General features: G+C 43.2%; 1 protein-coding gene across 4 annotated transcripts in view; it reads right to left on the bottom strand.

The window, feature by feature from the left end:
* The window catches only part of ERG (ETS transcription factor ERG), a 65,409-nt gene that overhangs the window by 5,223 nt on the left and 39,820 nt on the right, over nt 1–20,366 (bottom strand). For 2 of the 4 annotated variants that reach the window (XM_051775157.1, XM_051775156.1), the window contains exons 3-8: nt 13,297–13,448; nt 10,131–10,334; nt 9,083–9,163; nt 7,097–7,168; nt 1,545–1,613; nt 1,150–1,206 (exon numbers count right to left, since the gene is read on the bottom strand). In XM_051775157.1, the coding sequence (XP_051631117.1) occupies nt 1,150–1,206; nt 1,545–1,613; nt 7,097–7,168; nt 9,083–9,163; nt 10,131–10,334; nt 13,297–13,448 (635 nt within the window). The remainder of the gene's footprint in view (nt 1–1,149; nt 1,207–1,544; nt 1,614–7,096; nt 7,169–9,082; nt 9,164–10,130; nt 10,335–13,296; nt 13,449–20,366) is intronic. The other 2 variants (XM_051775159.1, XM_051775158.1) reach the window with 1 other exon arrangement.

Genomic DNA, 20,366 nt, shown 5'->3' with positions numbered 1-20,366 from the left:
ATTTTCCTCAAGGAATTCCCTCTGGGAATGAAAACTTACTTTGGCCTGAAGTAGGGCAGGAAAAAGGGAAAGCTGTGACAGCAGCACAAAAGCCTGGAGACCCTCATTGCCATCCCTGTCCCTGGGGCTGCCTTGGCTCTGGGTGGCTGCTCTCAAACAGCCGTGGGTTTTACAGCCAGGAGGACAATCAGGTTACATTCCTTATACATTTAAATAACCTGTGCACCTCTCACACAGCCATTAAATGGTCCTAAGGAGTTACATAAATCATCAGTGCATTTCTAGAATGACTCTCGTGGTCGGAAGGCCAGGTTAGATAAAACAATGTTTGGGCAAAAAAATCAGTGTAATCCTTCCCAGGCAGTGTGTGCACAAGCTAATGAGATGTAGTCATGTGCACAGTCTTATTTAGCTATAACAAAAACCAGAATAATGATTTGAAATCCATGTGATAAAAACTGGCTCAGAGTCTTCTGAGCTAAGAATATCCTCTAAATCTCTTTTATTTCCTCCTCCTAACCTTTTACTTTTAACAAAAGCCATAACAGACTCAAAATCTCTGTAGTGCTTTCCAGCTACCTGTGCAAAACATACTAAGGGATTACATCCTACACCATGGATTTGCTGCTTTGAAAACACAAAAGGCACCCATTTTTCAAACCACCAGTTTACAAACTCATAAACTTCTACTTTCTCCTCAGTTTCCCAATAGACTGAGAATCCCTCTGATATTCCTGTTGTATTCCAGGAGCCAAATTCAAATAAGTTTCTGTTTGCTGTAAACTATTTTCATTTCTTTGCTTATGCACATTTTCCAGCTGCTGGCATTTCAGCTACTGGGGTCTTTTGACATCCTCTCCTTCCACCCTTGTGGCTAAATTGTGCACAGGGACTTTTTTTAGAAGAATTTTCACCCTGCAAGGCTGTCACTGCCTTTAAGCACCACTAAAAGCAACTTTTAGGGGCCAAGGGAACCTTCATCTCAGATCCAGCTGTAGAACCAACTCATACTCATCTGGGGTTTTAGTGGTCACCAGCTGGGGATCTCATTAGTGGTCTGAACCAGAGGATGCAGGTGAGAACTTTCCTTCTCATCTTGTTCAACAAACCCATCACACCCAGGCACAATTCAAACAAAATGACACCCACCTAACTGAGGACGTTGGTCTTCTGTTTTGGGAACTGTTGAGGATGATGGCTGAGTAGCTGAAAATGGAAAAGAAACCCCATGTAGTTATTTTTTCCAGTTAGGAAGTCGGTCACCAGACCTACGAGAGGCCGGGAGCTCCTGCTGCTCACCACTCCATGATGGACACAAAAGGATTTAAGCTTTACAAGACTAAATGGTGATGGACTTCATGGACTTTGTGGACTTTAGGGAAGGCTGTGGTTGCCCAGTGACACAACCCAGTACTTCCCATACACTGCTAACAGGATTTCCAGCCAATGCACAGGTAAAAACCCTCCAGAGCTGAGTGCTGAGCAACTGACAGTTCATTTTGGAGTCTAATCCAGGTTGCCCCAGATGTGCAAATGCTTTTTACCTTTTGACTGAGGACTGGGGTGGGTGTGACTCGTCCATGCTGATCTCCTGGCTTGCTCATAAGGCAAATCTGTGGAGGAAAAAGACATTTATTCATGCAGATAAGGCACAAAGTGCTTATGTCCATAAAGGGCATGTTTCTAGGGGGCTCTGGATTTGAAAAATCACTGAACCAGGAAGGATATTCCTTGTTTAAACCTTTATCATCTTTATTGTCTCTAAAAATAACAGCACCACCTTGCCCTCTGCATTGCTCTTTAGAGGTGCCTGTTCTTCTTAGAAGTCCAAACTGCACTGAAATAGCTGCTATAAACAATATTTAGAGGATATACAGAGTTCATCACTTCCAAAGACTCAGAATACTCCCTTCAGTCCTCTTCCTCAGCCCAGGACAACAAGGAACGACAAACACTGATATAATGAATAATCCGTGTTAGAGTCTTGCAGGAAAAGTCCCCCAAGAGGTCAGAGCTGATTTTGTGCATAAAATTCCCTCCCAATTTCAGCATCTAAGTATTTCCTTTTAAGAAGATGGGCTTTAGTTGATTTATTCCTTTCTGTTTCTTGGGACAAGCTCCTTAATTTAATTTACCCTTCTTTCAGTTGCTCATTACTTCTATTTTATTTAAATGCTTTGGAATAAAAAAAAAATGAAGAAACTAAAGCACAAAAGTTTTCTTCAGAAAGTAAATGTAGTAAATTCAAATGTTTGCTTTACTCTTTGAAATCTTTGCAGTTTCCTGTGCTTTTCCATGGCTGACTTTAAGACATCAGTTAAAACTGCTGCCAAAATCTGAGACTTAAGTAGCCTACCCAGGACCTCAGGAAGGCAGCAGTGCCCACCTGGTGAACTAAGTTGGCGTGGATGTCTTGGTTCTTATCACTGCTTTATTTAGGAATTTATGTTTGGAAATTAAACCAGTTGGGAAGCAAAGAAACAGCCACAGGCCGGCTCTGGGCAAGGCAGATGTATCTGCCCATTTCCAAGCACTACGAGAAGAAATATTGAATGGAAATAAAGTGCAATGTGAAATTCCCAAGCAAAACACCTTCAATTTATTAATCTGTTTGGCTAAAGGGTGTAAACTGGCACTCCCAGTACTGCCACCTCCCAGAATCTCACACTTCAAAACCTTTGCTTTTACTGAGATATGTAATTTATCTTCATATTGCATTTTCAAAACTAGTGATCTTGTACCCCTGATTTCTTGAGAACTATTCCACAGCCTTGTCTTTCAGAAATAAGATGAACTGTACAAGTGCACAGTACTGCTGTGCAGGTGAATCACTGTACAGTGCAGATGTCCTGACCAGGTGGAGATCACCACTGCTATTAACATTTTAATCAAAGACATCTCATATTTTTTTCCTCCAGCTCTTCCATTCCGTGTCCAGAAAGACACTGTGCAACACTTCTCCTTCCCTTTCCCTTCCCTTTCCCTTTCTCCTTCCCCTTCCCTTTTCCCTTCCCCCTTCCCCCTTCCGCCTTTTTCCTTCCCCTTCCCTTTTCCCTTCCCCCTTCCCCCCTCCCCCTTCCCCCTTTTCCCTTCCCTTCCCTTCCCCTTCTCCTTCCCCTTCGCCTTCCCCTTCCCCTTCCCAAACCTTCCCCTTCCCCTTTCCCTTCCCCTTTCCCCCTTCCCCTTCCCCTTCCCCTTTCCTCCTTCCCCTTTCCCCCTTTCCCTTCCCCTTTCCTCCTTCCCCTTTCCCCCTTCCCCTTCCCCTTCCCCAACCTTCCCCTTCCCCTTCCCCTTCCCCTTCCCCTTCCCCTTCCCCTTCCCCTTCCCCTTCCCCTTCCCCTTCCCTTTCCCCTTCCCTTTCCCCTTCCCCTTCCCCTTCCCCTTCCCCTTCCCCTTCCCCTTCCCTTTCCCTTTCCCCTTCCCCTTCCCCTTTCCTCCTTCCCCTTTTCCCCTTCCCCTTCCCCTTCCCTCTTCTCCTCTTCCCTCCCTTTTCCTCCTTTTCCCTCTTTCTCCTCTCTTTTCCCCTCTTTCTCTTCTCTTTGTCCTATTCTTGGGTCTCCAAATTCTTAGACCCTGTGCCCTGAGGGGACTCTGTGACACCACGTGCCTGTACCTGGTGCCACTTGCAGCCTCGAAATACATTTGGTACAAATTTAGTACCGTGAGAAAAATGTTTTGCCTTTTAACTCAACACACCATAAGATGATTTTTTTTTTTTGTTTACTACACCCTCCCCATGGGAAGAAGAATCCAGTTATCAGCCCTTCTTGAAATAGTGCAAAATTCCAACTTCACTCTTAGTTCAGTGCCATGCCTTGATAAACACGTTGTTGCTCTAGATAAGAAGAGCTGTTCTTGTCCATGAGATATTAGTACAACGTGTGCTTATCCTGGAAAGATCTTTTCTGGGAATGCTCCCGTTTGGTGAGACATGTAGACAAACCCACACCAGGTCTCACTGAGCTCCCAATAGGCCTCCTTGTATTAATTATTTTCTGAAACTTCATGTTCTGTTGTAAAGGTGACTGAAGAAATTCTCCTTTTTTTTTTTGACTGCAGCTCATGGCAAGCCCTGCTCATTTCCCATTTTCTATTGTGGTGCCTTAACAATGACAATGCTTAATTGCTTTCTCCAGAATTGCAGCCTAGAATCTGGCTAACTCCCACTGGGCATTATTTATTCCCCCCTCCTCATTTTTGACCTTTTTCATGTCATCAAGTGACTGTCCCCAGGGCCTGCTGTTGCTCTCACACGAACAGTGTTTTGTTATGGAAAAGCTTCTTTGCAGTCTGGTTGAAATGTGACATTTAACTAAAAGGAAAGCCACAGGATAAGCCAACAAAAGAGTTTCTTGAAAGAAAACTGAATTTCTGCAAAAAGCATTTTTTCCTTCTGCGCAAAAATTCTGACTTTGAGGATGTCTGCCCACTCTCAATTGGAAAAGATAAAATAAAATAATGTTTCCAAGATCACAGGATAGTTTTTTTGTAGAAAACATTCAGTTAGGACACACTGCTCTGCACAGAAGAACAGAGACACCATGTATCCAAACTGCAATTCCCACAGGTAGTTGTGTAAAAACAGAAAGATGCTGGAGTAAAGCTTTTTGTTTTATTTGTCATTTTAAACACGGGTTAGATAAAAAAGTTGAAATGAAGGAGTTCATATGTGGTTTACAACCTTTTCCTTCATAACAAAATAGTATTTTACTCTTCCATCAAAGCCAGAATGAAACAAATATTGAAATCATAGAACTTCTCGTGGGATAAGAAGTCCAGTTTTCGTTCAGTCCAGTGAAAAATACCATAAAATAGACTTATTCCAGCCTATTTCCTGCAGGACACCCAGGTCCCTCTGGTCTTATGTTACATGTTCGTGTCCCTTGGGAACTCCTGAGAGTTTTGGGCATCAGGATTTACATGGCATAGTTGGTAATTGTTTCTATAACTATATTTTGTCTTCTTAATCATAATCATGGCAACATTCCCCCATGCCACTCAAAGCTCCTGGGTCCTCCTATAACCTGTGTTATTGCTTTAACATTTCATGAAAATATCTGATTTTTTTTGGAATATTCTTTCTTCTAACACTGAGCCTAAGCAGGTACCCTGGGACACTCCTTATTTAGATAATTGTATCGTGTTCCCTCAACCCCAGACCTTGATTTCAATAATTTCAAACATTTCTATCTCTCAACGTGCTCGGAAGTTTTTCCACATTCCCATGGCTTTCCCTTTTTAATTCTGCAAATAGCCTTTTTAATAAGGGATGATTCACCAGCTTTCCATGCAAGGCTACTCTGCTGGTTTATTTTATGGCACAGTCAGATTTCCCACATGATCCTCCACCGTGTTTCTTCATTTGTTCACTTTTTTTTCACTAGGGCAGTGGCTGTCACTGTGCCAGAAATAGAGATGACTACATTGAGTTGTTCTTTCATGAGTGAAGAGGGCTAATTTGAAGTCAGCAAAATATGCAAATAGCTTGTGTCTTTATTTATCAACTTGTATTTTCAGCTGTTAACATATGGCCAAGCCATTTCTCTCTAATGAGCTTCCTGGGTGCCTGCACAGGGATCCTCTCTGCTTTTAGGTAATGACAAAATTATAGAATTATAGAAATATTGGGTTGGAAGGGACCTTGAAGATCATCCAGTTCCACCCCCTGCCAGGGCCAGGGACACCTTCCACCAGACCAGGTTGCTCCATGCCCTGTCCAACCTGGCCTTGGACACTTCCAGGGACCCAGGGGCTTCTCTGGGCAACCTGGGCCAGGGCCTCCCCACCCTCACATGGAAGAATTTCTTCCCAATATCCCATCTAACCCTACTCTCTGTCAGTTTGAAGCCATTCCTCCTTGTCCTGCCACTCCAGGCCCTTGGAAATCTCTCTCTCCATCTTCCTTGCAGGTTCCCTTCAGGCACTGGAAGTCCACAATTAAGTCACCCTAAAGCCTTTTTATTCACTACTGCAGACAAATAAATGCAGCAGAAGAGCTTGTTCTCCAACAACCTGAGCAGGGTGGATTTGAACCCATAATGGCCTGGCAGTGGTTTCTTTATCTTATCTTTATCTTTTTTAATTATCAATTAACAAATCTACAGACATGCATATATACAAGTATAAAAGTGTATATAAAATACTTTCTTGTATACATCATCCTGATTATACCCAAGAGCATAGATAAAATATTTGCTATCCAAATCCCCCTGGTTTTAAGGCAAAAATGTATCTTTTCACAAGAGCTTAGTCAATTCAAGTGCATGTCCCTTCAGAACACTTGGGTTTATGGCCCTGGCTCAGTAATGGATTTCCTTTAACTTTAATATTTTGCTGCAACTCCTCTTGATGTCTCATAGTACTTTGCACTCATTATTAGTAAAGCAAATGTCCAGATTAGGCATTTTTCCAGAATTTCTTGTGGTGAATTGGTAATATAAAGAAAAATTTGAGCTTCCTAGCCACGTCCTCACGTTCTTTAATTATTTCCTTTAGCTTTTCACAACCAGCACATCCACAATAAACTCTTGTGGGCTTTAAACATTTGAGCAAGAAGTGCTTTCTTATGTTTCGATTTTTCTGATTTAAATCTCTTAAACTCCCAGTCAGATGTTGTGGGGTTTGCCTGCCTCAAACATAAATAAAAAACAGATAGCAGGAGAAACATGTATCCTGCAGTTTTAGAGTGTTTTTACCCTATATACTTCAAATAGGATTATAGAAGAGGGAAATTTTGTCTCATTTTACAAACACAGAACTTAAGCACAGTGAAAAGTGATTGTGCTGGGACAATGCAGCAGAAAAACTGAACAGAGCTCAGTTCTCATTCTCTGGTGCTTTAGACAGTAAATAAAGTTGTTTAAAAGCAGAGATAGGTGGAAGAAACAGACTTATTAAACTGCTCTATTTAATCAACTCACTCTACACAATTATATAAACACACATATATAATACAAGTATATAATATATGTGTGTGTATTCAAAATACAGCCCAATATTTATGAAAAAAAGAGAATTAAAGGAGAAAAAGAATGAGGTACTTCAAGAGGTGAAAAGAGTAACATCACAGCATACAAAAGGTGGTCATTGTTCATACCTGGCCTGGTTGTAATTCTTTGTGTTGCTTCTGGATAAACTGATGTATTTGGAAAAATAAAAGTGGCACCTCCTAAAGAGAGAGAAGATGAAATAACACCTAAAGATTCATTTCCACAGCCCCTAAACCCACTGATATTTTCCCTCCTGTGTCTGAATAAAGACTATGAGTAACTAATTTCTCTCTTAGGACTGTTATACATAAAAATTCATTCTGGAAGTCTTTACACCCATATAAATCCATTCAAATAACTGGATAAAACTCTGCAAAAATCTGTTTTAAGGAAGGACAGTGAAGTTCAGAAATCCCTTCTCCCTTCATCACAACCACCTCCACCTGGGCTTTGTATGTTCTGAAATAAAACTTCTTTGCCATTCCCTAAACAGGTTCATATTTTCAAACAGGGACTTTTTGGGTCAGGTCCCCAGAAATTTCATTATCTTTCATTAGTTGAAAAATTAGAAATGCTGAACTTGATGTAGAAAATAGTCCCTCACATATCTCAGGCACTGAAATTGCCCCAACTACCCCAATGGGCTCCTCATGACCCTCTCCAGGAACCTGAAAAGGGTCATAAGGAATTGTGTAATTATTGTTGACTTCAAGAATCATTTCTTTCTAACTCTTTTTATCCACTGAAAATTTCCCTGTGCTGATGATGAGCATTCCCACTCCCAATGGTAGAGATGCAGACAATCTTATTTTGGTGAAATGAATGTCCAACTATCATTGTCAGTGCACATATACAGAAAAAGATAACACACAGAACTGCTGAACAACACTTGGATATCTCTGTGTATGGAAGCTGCCTGGCAAATTAGAATCTGAAAAGCCAGAGATGGAAAAGTCCATCTATTTTTAAAAAGGACTTCAGTCTTATTCCAAACCACATCAAAATAAATGGAATTTGCTTTTTTGTTGCCTTTGGTGGGGTTTGCAGCAGGACTACAACCCACAGTAGGGCTTTGTGTTTGCCACTATGGCTGGTGGCAAACCTCTATTCTCAGGGAGAGATCTTTAATCCAGTGAATTTTGCTGGAAAACTCACTCAAAGTGAAAAACTAAATAAAGCATTGCAATCCAAGTCTTGTTTTCTTTTTCTTTTGCATTATCCTCTGTATTATCTTTTTCATTTCTCATAAAGGATTGTTATTTCTGGTCACTGTAGGTAACTAATACCCTCAGGCATGATCATGCAATATTCCAAACATCTTTAGTCAGCATGTATAACATACTGTATGTACAGTTCCATGCCATCCTCTGTTGCACAACTGTTAAAGTGTATTCTGAATTATTCACATAAATATTTTAAGCCACATTCTGGAAGACAGATGCTTTTGAGGCATGTGTCATTCTCCTACCTACACTCAACAGTTTTCTGGGCCAAATCAACAGAAAGGTGAATATCAACAAAAATTGTTTTACATCCAGATCATACTTAGTGGAGATTACAACACCAAACTTAGTGGAATTTCCAGCTCACATAGCTAGAAAATGAGATAAGCTAACTGCCTAAATAGCAATTGTATTGATTACTACAATATTTGCTGCATGGGTGGAGACATCCCCATTCACCAGAGCCCAAAGCACTCAGGCAAGTGCTGAAGCACTTTTGAGCTCCAACAGGTTTCTAGGGACCTGTGGAGTAGATCTGACAGTACAGTGAGACAGAATAAGAAAAAAAAGTCCTCAGATAAAAGGATAAAAGGCCCCAAACCTCCAGTTTATTATGAGTGAGGGACCCCCTTCTCTTGCAGGACACAAGAAATTACCAGCAAGGAGACCATTTTTGTACCATCTGGCCCTGTGTGATCCCACCTGCTCTCCGTGTGTCTGTGCATAAAACTCACACACACAGCAAGGAGAGGATCCACTTGTCTCCCTCCTGGATTTACCACTTCCATTTTTTTTAGCAAGCAACCCATAAAGAGGAATCCTGTGCTTTTCCAAGATGCCCTATAGCAATGGGAGCAGTGCCAGCATTACCTGTGTTTCTAGCATGCATTAACCGTGGAGAGTTTTGTAAGGCCTTATCAACATCATCTGAAGTCAAATGTGGAAGAGGAGCTACAAAACAAAACAAAAAGCAACACCAAAATGTAAAAAAAAAAATCTGTGAATTATCTTTTTTTTAAACCATATTTTTTTTCCCCTGACAGGACTGTCTGAATGCGAGTCTGTCCAGAGTTCCAACCTGCACTTTGGAGGGAGGGGTGTTTGCTACAGCTTAAACCAGGGCATTCATTTATTCAATTTATTCCACATTATGAATGCACAATATTTCTGAACTGGTTTCCTGGCAGTGTGCGTGTGGAGGAGACTGCACCGCACTGGTGTTGCAATGATGGTTGTTGTTTTTTATTCTAAAAACCATCTTCATTTTAACTTCTCAAAATTTTCCTCAAGCTTAGGTGAAAACCCTCGTCCCTTCTTTCCCTTTGAAATGCTAACCATGCACCACAATCAATTTGCATTTGGACTCCAGGGACTGTTCCTTTTTTTTTTTTCCCATGAATTTACAGAATTTTAATTCAATTCAGTTAAATCTCCCTGATCCTATTCAGAGGGCAGCAAACTGCTGCCAGTCCTTCGAATCATGCCTGGAATTCACTTTATGAATCAATGTTTGCGCTCTTGTTTAGCATCCTCATCATTAAAATGGAAAGAAATGAGTATGTGACCAGAAAAAACATTAGCACTGAATCCCATATGATTTTCTCCCTACATGATGCTGATGAATACGCTGATGAATACGCTGAATTTCAGCTTGATTTTCCTCTGAGATGGATACACAGAAAGATTCCCTGACTCTTTTCCTTCGATGGACGTGAGCGACAGCCAACTGAAATTAATGGGAATCTTTCCATCAGACTCAAAAGGCCTTGGATCACGTTCCCTACTGTGTTCTTAGGAACAGCAACATCTGCACACCCAGTTAAGTCATCCACAAAGTTATCCACACCACGAAATCTAAGACTGGCATCAACCACAGACCGACCGCAGGCTCTACCACGGTGACAGAGAACTGGCTTACTCTCTCTGAGGTAGTGTAGGTGTGACAGGAGGATGTCTGCATTGTAGCTTGGGGTGAGCCTCTGGAAGTCATCTTTGGTCATTTTGCAGAGCTCCTTCCCATCGATGTTCTGGAACAACAAGATGTCCACGTCCGGGAGCCCGTACTCCTTCACCGCCCACTCCAGCCACTGGCGCACATGGTCTGTGCTCCATAACGTGGGATCTGGGGGTGGCACAAACCACAAAAATCAAGGAGAGAAGAGTGAGTGTTGATGCACTGGACCAGTGCAAAATAAATGTAGGCACAGACAAACTGGAGACACCTTAACCCCCTGTTTATTGACTGCTGGAGGTGCACAAGGAATTAATTCGGCGTGTTGAGTGCAAGAGTGAATAACTGCCTGTGGAAAACTGCTAGGGAAGAGCTGTGAGCTCTGAGTGTTACCAACAAGCCCTGAGCTCATTCTCTCATTTATTTCTCCCATACCATTAGTTTTATCCACTGATTAACAGATTGTTCTGGAACAAGATGTCCACACCTGGAAGGTCGTAACTCCTCTGCCCATTCCAGTCTCAAGGGATAATAACTGTCTGTGGAAAACTGATAGGGAAGAGCTGTGAGCTGAGTGTTAACAAAACCTCTGCTGCTGAATGAGCTCCTCCTCTCATTTAGTTCTTCTGTCTCATAAGTTTTACCCAAAGATTAATAGAGGTTTCTGACCCACCAACAGCTCTGCAACTCATAGCTGAACAATTTTCAAAGCTCCCTGTTGAATCTGTGTCTTTATTCAAGTGAAATTTCCACTCATGTCAGACCTACACTTTCTTGGGTGTAGGTTAAGTAAGCACTCACAGATTTGACCAGTTATTTCATAAACTAGGGTAATATCCTAACTAATATTAAAACATTTCACATTTTCTTTCCTGGATGCTGTGTTGTACTGGAGTACATTGCTACACCTGCCTGGGTTTTTGCTTAATACCTGCAGTACTGGCAAAACCATCTGGGGAAAAAAAAAAACAAAACAAGAACCAGTCCAGATTTGCAGCAAAATGTTTTTGAATTAATCCTTAATTTTAACTCTTTCCCCCCCTCTAAACTCCTCCTTTTCCATTTCTCTTCCATTTTACTTTTCGCTGTTCTTGAGTAAGGACCCGACATCATGAAGACCCCTCAGGACCTTTAGTGAACCTCCCCACAACAGGAGACAGCTCCTTACATGAACAATATATACTTTGTGCAGAGAAAAGTATTAAAGCCAAGGGGAAAAGAAATTTTCAAGAGTTTCTGCCTTCCCACCTAAAAGACTCAGTGATTCTGTGACATCCTGAAGACTGAGAATGGAGCACATGGAGGTCCATTGTCTGCTGTCCAAGACATGGAAGTCTGTAGAAGGGCTGGGACCTGGATGATAACTTAAATAGCTTTTCTATACCTTAACTTCAGTGCCATTCCCTCTCTTCTGACTCTTCAGGTTGGTCTGAAAGAGGTGGAGACCTCTTTCCACAGGGAATACCGAGAGACTCTCATGTTGTTACTCACTCCTAATCCTTCATCCCTTAGTGCCTCCCTTTTTCTAATGCTTCTCTCAGCATTTTAAGCCTTGGGCTTCTCTGTTCTCTGCATTTCAGCAAAAACACTTAAAAGAATACCTCCATCTGGTATTAAACATGTAGCAAACTAGAGGGGTGCAAGTCTGGTGGTAAATCTGGGGTGTGGATGGGACTGGCCACACCTACAGCAGAGAATTCTGACAACTACTTCAGTTTGGTTTGAAGTAAACAGCCAAACACCAGGAGGTTTATCAAAACATTTTGATGATGCCCATAATTTTTAATTCTTCCTGTTTATGATAATTAGAATAAGAAAGTTGCCACAGCTGAAGTATGACTTTTTCATTTATGAATGTTGCCACATGAACTGCACATTGCCTATGCAGTAATCAAAACCTACTGATTTATACCCATTTATTTCTTCCAGTGACCCCAAAATAGTGACTGTGACATTCCTTGAATGTCACTCAAATTGACCTCGAAACACACCTCCAGGAATAGGAATACACTAGGAAAAAAATACCTTGCCGAGCTAAGGGTTGCTAAAAGACTAAAAAATGCCAAACACCAGGAAGACAAATATTTTAGAAGAATATTTAAATGTCATGTATTTCAGTGTGGTCTCCTTCCAGTTGGCAGGACACTCATTATTCAGTGCATCACTCTTCTGTCTTCAGGACAGAATTGACAATACCATTGCAGAGGACACTGCAACAGATTTGTCCACACCTATCTTGACAAATAACTGAAATAATCACAGCTTGCAAAATTGGCCACAGTCAGTACTCTTGCACGTCTTAGCAACCGAAAAACTGTAAGAATGTTAAGCAACAGAGCAGAGGCAGCAATATTTCAGATAGGCACATCTCTGCTGGGGAGGAACTAGCAGCAAAACATTCCCTCCTGCTTGCAGGTGTTGTGTTTATCCAGTGTGCATCCAGTGGTTTATCAACAACCACATATGGCATGATGGCCTCTGATTTTGGAAATGGGTCTGCTAATTATTTTGCAAACCAGACTTCCAGCAGAGGTTTGTTTGGAGGGCAAGAAATGAATGTGCCTTCTTGGCCCATTAACTGCTGGATCCCACAGCCAAGCCTGCCAAGGCTAACCAGGAATTTCTCAACTGGGCTCTTACATTGCAGTGGAGTTGTCAGTTTGCTTATTAAAATGTTTTACACTGCCTAAACTCAGGGGAGACAACCCAGATAAAAGGCTTTGGATGCCCTGGTGGATTGTGCTTTTCGTGTGCTGAGGGTGGTTTGGTATTTGGATTTCATGTGCTGCAGTGATCCTTTCTCCCACACAGGCTGCACCCAGCTAGTCCATGGTCCAGGAAATGTAAGTGGCTCTTTTGCCCACTTTAGGGTGAAATCCTCCAAAAGGAGCTGGAGAAGTCAGATAAGATCTGAGTGCCTGTCATCAGCCAGTCCTGCTGCTGAATTGATAAGAATAGGTTGAGGAGGTGGCTTTGCTGAGATACTTCTCATCTCATTCTCTCAATAACCCTGGGAAATTACTGCTCTTTTCTTCCTGATTGCCACTTTTGTCCAAATCTCCTTAAATAATCTTAGTAAATTTGAGGGAAATGCAATTTTTTCAGCTTGAAATTTTCAAGCAGGGGGTCTCACCTGCTGGCACGATGACTCTTCGTTCGTTGGTGGTCATGTTTGGGGGTGGAACGTGCTTCTCTTCCATGTAGTTTCCATAGTTCATCCCAACACTGTCTGAGCCGCTGACCATCTTCCCTCCTTTTGCCACGCTGCAGTCATCAGGAGAATTCCTAGACAGAGAGGAAAGGTGTGCTTCTATTATTATTCCAATCCCTATTACTGCTGTTAGCAAAGAATCACCCTGAATGAAATGGAAAAACAGGACTTGGGCTGTCCCTGGAAAACTCAGTATCTGCCACCCAGTGACTCTGCTGATTCCTTCACTCAGTGGACCACGTATTTATGTCTCCAAAACTACAAACACTAATGATTTACTCCCAGAGACCAACACAGAATTGAGGCTTGTCCATGAGCTTCCTCAGCCTGGTGGCTGCATTTCTCCCTCCAAACACCTCACAGGCAACTCAGCAAACACAGAGCTGCACCTAATGCAAATTTTCTGAGGGAAAACTATTATTAGTTGCCATTGTCCAAGCAGTCCAAGGCTTGGACAGCTTCCCATCTCTGCTGCCATCGTTGTTTCACGTGGGCCAGGCTCAGCTGCTCTTTATGCCATGCAATGTCACACTTTTCCACGTGTGGCTCCCAGAAAAGGAACATTTGCCAAAGCCACAATTCCAAATACCACACACACGACTGGAAAAACCTTTCAGCTCCCGACCAGCCCAGTCTCCATGGCACTGTAGTCAAGGAATGGAAACCTGCAGAGGATCTGCAACCAGACACCTCTTTAATTTTGGCTCTGCCTTCTGAATAGAGCCTTTAGGTTTAACATCCCACGGGGGGCTCCCTAATGGCATTTTAATTGCATCACAGTTTTCTTTCTGGCAGACACAAGACATATTTGTCCCTTAATTTAATGTCTACAACGTGTTTCATCAGGGAGAGAAAAACTGTTACGAAAATCAAAACAAAGAACACAGCCATGGGGAATACCTGGAAATGTAAAGGGGCTGCTTGGCAAGGGAAGGAGGGTGTCAGCTGGGTTTGGGGTTTTTTAGTGATACTTCATTACTGACAAGTTTTCTTTTAGTCCTACCATTTCACTCCTGAAACTGTACTATGGGCTTACTAAACAAGCAGAAAGTCACAGAATCACAGAATCCTAGAACCATGGAATGGTTTGGGTTGGAAGGGACCTTAAAGATCATCCAGTCACACTCCCTGCCATGGGCAGGGACACCTTCCACTAGACCAGGTTGCTCCAAGCTCCATCCAGTCTGGCCTTGGACACTTCCAGGGATCCAGAGGTAGCCACAGCTTCTCTGGGCAACCTGTTCCAGGGCCTCCCCACACTCATAGCCAAGAATTTCTTCCTAATATTCAATCTAACCCTGCTCTCCTTCAGCTCAAGGCCATTCCCCCTCGTCCTGTCACTCCAGGCCCTATAGGAAAGTCCCTTTTCAACTTTCTTGTAGCTCCTTTAGGCACTGGAAGGTGCTCCAAGGTCTCCCTGGAGCCTTCTCCAGACTGAACAATCCCAAATCTCTCGCCTTGTCTCCATAGCAGAGGTGCTCCAGCCCTGGGATTAATTTAGTGGCCTCCTCTGGACTCTAAGTCAGCTTCTGATGCTTCATTTGCTTCCAATTAATTTTCAGTCTAGAGAACCAAGAGACTCTCCAAGACCCAGACTGCTGAAAGTGCTTTTCATGATCTGCCCTGTAAAATGTGTTTAACACAGATCCTCTTGCTTTCCCCAGCTTGGAAATTCCATTGGAAATCCTTGCAAGCAGCAATGTCACTGTGAGCCCACCAGTGGTCAGAACACACGTCTTCCCAGAAGGGTTTTGCTATTGTTTGAGGGCAAAAGAGGGAAAATAATGTATAGTTTGGATCAACATCTGTCCAACACACAACAAAAGGGTGTGGCAGATATTTTATCCCATTCCCAGGTGACTCAGTTGACTGCTCAGCACTACCATGGCTCGGGAAGTAATGCAATTATAATTCTCACACATGTGCTTTAAAGAAAGTAACCAGGACTTGGAAAGGTGAGAAGACTTCCTGAAAATCTTTGATACTAAAATTACATTTTATATATATATATATCAGGTTTTTTCTATGCAGTGTTTCTACTAATTTTACCCCTTAATGTATGTATATAAAAGAAAATTTAAATGCTGATGGCTTTCAGTTTAAAAATAAAATATATTCATATTCCATATGAAATGTGCCTTGTGTAAAGGCCCTGAAACTGCTCTGTCAGCCACAGGGCTGAATAACAACCACAAGGAAGATACAGTCAGCACCTGCCCTTGAGAGGTGGGGAATTCAGCCTTTCCTCTCACAACCAGAGCACTTGGGCACTACTCTCCCAGGTTTAATTTTGCTCTCCTACTACACACCACTAATTATAATCCTGGGCTGTAGCTATTTCTGTCTAAGCAGAGCTGAGCAAAACAAAGCAACGTTTTCTTTTGGACATAAAACGTTGAAAGAGAGCTTTTGTGACGGTTCCTTGGGACCAAAACGTTGGATTTTTCTATTTACTTTAATAAAGAGAAATGGCATGTATGCATAAGTGAGTCTGCACACTAAATCATGTGTATTAGGAAACATCCTCCTCCTCCTGCCCTTAGACCTGTGCAGATGTGCACCATGACTTCCAAAAGCAATTATGGTACAAAGAACTATTTGGCCCATTCACTGACTTTTTAGGGATGTTTTGGGGAAATGGAGAGCCAGGAGCATCCTTTAATCTAACTGGCATAGTTATTTTTTATTGTGGTTTTTTTTTTTTCTGGGAACAGTAACTTGGGATACAGGGACCCCAAAGTCTTTCTGCTGATGTGAAATATCCCATTGGCACAGCCCACACCATTTCTAGGGGCAATTGTGCATGAAAAACACTCTTGTAAACACTGAACAGCAAATGATGTGAAAGATCCAGTAGCACACAACTTCTGGCAACCTGACAGGGCTTCTGAGATGGTTTTCTGATCTGAATATAAACACACAGGGGTGGGGGAGAAGATCATAAATAAGTCATAACTTTTCATCAAGATCCAGAAGCAGATGGTCAAGAGCTCACTGGGTGGACAAGCAAATCTCCCATTCATCAAATCTCCCAAGACCAAGCTTAACTTTGAGCACTTAAGCAGCTCCATGGGACCAACAGGACTACTCAGATACTTCAAACTGAGTGTGGGCTCAAAACCACTGAGCCAGGGCTTAGTTCAACTGCCTGGAACGGACTTCCACAGTACAGAAAGCAAAACTGAAAATGCAAACAGACATTAGAAAATGGTATTTCTAGTGCCCAGAACAACAAGAGAGTGATTGTCTACAAAGGGTTGTTGTTTTTTTTTTAGGACTTTCTGTGAGTCTGCTTTATTTCTGAGCCACCAGGGTGGAAAAGCAGCTTTTGGAAAGCATGCCCGGTGTAAAAGGTGCAGCTTTGCAGTGATTCATCCTCAGCTCCGGGTCTGAAATGAAACACAAGATGTTTTTCTTTGCAGCTGCATGTTATTCTTACCCTTTGTAAATATACTGTGTTACACCTGGAATTTACACGAAAAACATTTAAAAACCGAAAAAGAGGGAAGGCTTCAGACAATCATGGCACCCAAGAACAGTCCAGGCCTGAGCTGATTCAGCTCTGATTGCTGATAAATGCCTGTTGAGAAAGTATTTCCTCACAGGGCCTTGGACCTGGAAGCCTCACCTTTATGCAGGGTCACTTAAAATTGAGCTGATTTGATGGTTAAATTTATCACCCACTCCTACTGAAGTTTACTGGAGTTTTGCCAGCCACTGACTCTGATGAAAGCAGATGTAAGTTCATAAATAAGTGTATGAAACACATTTTTTCCTCTTCACTATGCTACTATTTTCCCCATGTGACAGAGAACACCTGTGTTGTGTTAAAATGCAAGGTATCAGAGAAATACAGATTAAGAATCAGCAAAATTCTGCCTGATCTCTGTGACATTCCTACAATACAAACTCCTCTCTTTAATATTTCTGAAGTTCACAGAGAAATAAATGAAAAAAAATTGTATTGTCCAAATATCTATGTCTTTACAAATTTATTTAATTATCCAAGCTTGGATAACTTTCTTACTTATAGAAAAGGGGTCTCAGGAGGGTAGAAAAGTGTAAGGATATCTCTGAACAGCTTTCCATGCATGGTCTCCATGTGAGGTCAGAGGACAGGCTGAGCTACCAGAACTTTCCTTCTGGATAAAGATTGATCTCCACCTCTTCTCTGTCACTGTCATTTTGCAATGCCAGTGATCAGAGGAAAAGGGGAATGACCCCAGCAGGGCTGTGATGCCCCCACCCCATCCTTATGTACAAGAGGGAGAGCTCCACAAACCAACTCCCTCCCACGACTTGGGCCAGCATATTCAAATTTATATTTAGCAAAAATGACATCCTGCAAAGGTCAGCTCATACTGAGAGGATTGCAAAGCATGTTCAGGCTCATCTCCACTCACTGCAGCTACTGAAGCTGTGGTGGATTTGGTCAGTGCTTCCTTCCCAGAACTGTTCGTCACTGAAAAAGTGGCCTATGAAGAGAAAACCCCAAACTTCTCTGAGATTTCTTACTTAGAGGTAAGTAGTGATTTCTTACTTACACTGGGGACAACCCAACCCTCCCTGGGGAGAAGGAGCCTGTGCTTCCCAGCCACTGGAGCAGGAGCAGGGATGCACCAGCAGCTTTGCAAGGCCTGGGAGCTGCTTCCCTGGCACCCGGGGTGATCTCCACGGGTACTAAGGGAGACTCTGAAAGGAGTTTCCAGAGGGGATATTAGAGACCCCAACACTTGCCATAGAATCACAGAATCATAGAAATGTTGGGTTGGAAGGAACTCTAAAGATCATCCAGTCCCACCCCCTGCCAGGGGCAGGGACACCTTCCACTAGACCAGGTTGCTCCAAGCCCCGTCCAACCTGGCTTTGGACACTTCCAGGGATCCAGGGGCAGCCACAGCTTCTCTGGGCAACCTGTGCCAGGGCCTCCCCACCCTCACAACCAAGAATTTCTTCCCAATATCCCACCTAACCCTGCTGTTTTTCAGTTTGAAGTCATTCCCCCTTGTCCTGTCACTCCAGGCCCTTGCAAATAGTTTCTCTTCATCTTTCTTATCGTCTCCTTCAGGCCCTGCAAGGCCACAATCAAGTCACCCCAAAGCCTTCTCTTCTCCAGGCTGAACAATCCCAGCTCTCCCAGTCTTTCCTCCCAGCAGAGCTGCTCCAGCCCTGGGATCCTCTTGGTGCCTCCTCTGGACTCTCTCCAGCTGCTCTGGTAGCTCAGTGTCCACCACACACACTCATCCCCCACCACCTGGACATGGATGCTCGGCATCTTCTGTGCACACACCAGGCAGAGCCCTGCACATGCACCAAACCCTCTGCTCCTGGGCAGGCACCTGGCCTTAAGAATGCTGCCTGGGGTGCTCACACAGGCTCCTGCCCAACTGCTCAGTGAACCAGGCTGGGGAGCTGCTTACCCAGCAAGTACTTAAATAAGTAAGGAAATGGGTGGGTGGGTAAGTAACTCAGTGCTTAGTTAAAACCTGAGTCACTCCCCCACCTGTGTGTGGTGGCTGTGGGAAGGGGATACTTCCCCTCAGGAAAGGGGATGGTCAAAGTGGGAAAAAGCTGCTGAGGCCTGTGAAAGGGAGGGAAGCCCTCCCCTGTGGAAGGATGCACACCAGTGGCTTAAAGTGATGCTGAAGCCACGGTGACAAGCTGCTTATATTTGCTATATGGCATCAAAAGTAGGACTAAGAAGATAGAAGAAAAGAAAAAAAAATATAAACAAGATATATAAATTCTTTACAGACAGGGTGATTAGATACTGGAACTAGATATTGGAATGGGCTGCCCAGGGAGGTGTTGGAGTCCCCATCCCTGGAGGTGTCCAAGGAAGGATTGGCCATGGCACTCAGTGCTCTGGGCTGGGGGACAACGTGGAGGTTGGGCACAGGTTGGAGCTCATGATCTCAGAGGTCTTTTCCAACCTAAATCATTCTGGGATTCTGTGAAAAACCAAGTCCTCCTAGGGCCACTCAGTCATGGCAGAGCACTGAGCTCTGGCAGAGCTCCACATGGGCAGTGGCAACCCCAAAAGGGTTCAGCAGCCCCAACAGACCATGGCAATGGAGAGGCTGGGGCTGGGGCAGCCCCACGTGAACACAACCCTGCAGCACCCAAAACACGGGGATTAATCACTGTGTGGGGTGCCCTGTACTCGGTAGGTGCTCAGGGTTACACGGGGCTGTCCCAGGGGTCACCTGGAAATGTCACCTGGAGGTGCCTCTGGTTCCTTTCCCTAGTGAAAGAAGAAAGCCACCACCACACGCCAACACACACAACGCCCTTGGCTTTCCGCAGGCGAAACGGGAGGTGCACATTTATCGAGCTGCTCATGTTCATTTCCAATCAAACAACAACTTCGACTAAATCAATCTTTTCTTTTTCTATTCTCTTCCCCTTCGCTTTCCCTGGCTATCCTGCAGCCCACAGCTGCTCCAAGCCTTAAGGCCATCATGGCAAATTAAGGCAGTCAGCATCTGGCTCACTAGAGGCCAGTCAAGCTATAAATATTACCAGCCTGGCTCTTTGTGTTCACAGTGTGGGGAAACAGCTGGTTTAAGTTTGACTGCACGTTGTCATTTCTCCATTAGCGCAAACACTTCAATATTTCTTACGTGTCAGGTTGGAGTGAAGAAAGGGAAAGAGGGGAAGGGGGTCACGAAAAGCCAAAGCTAAGAAATGATGTTCTGTATATATACATAATTTACAATTAGATTGCTGCCTGGGAGAAGGCTGAGGTCTGACATGGTGATAGCTAGGCCAAAGCCACAACGACTTCCCAGTTGGCCTATAACTTTCAGGACCTATTTTCTCTTGTTTTTCTTTTATTATTTTTATAGAAATTCTATTATAATGGTAACAGATTACATTTCTCAAATTGTATTTCATTTCAAGAGCTTGTAAGACTGTTGTATTTGTGGTTTCGTGAAATATGAAATACAGGGAGACGGGGCCCTTCCCAAACCACATGTGCCTTCTTTTGT

This window comes from Manacus candei, unplaced genomic scaffold (assembly GCF_025592945.1).
Source record: "Manacus candei isolate 608988 ecotype Guabito, Panama unplaced genomic scaffold, ASM2559294v1 h1tg000257l, whole genome shotgun sequence".
NCBI classification, from domain to species: domain Eukaryota; kingdom Metazoa; phylum Chordata; class Aves; order Passeriformes; family Pipridae; genus Manacus; species Manacus candei.
The sequence above is the reverse complement of the archived record's forward strand: the minus strand, read 5'-3'. Positions and strand labels throughout refer to the sequence as shown.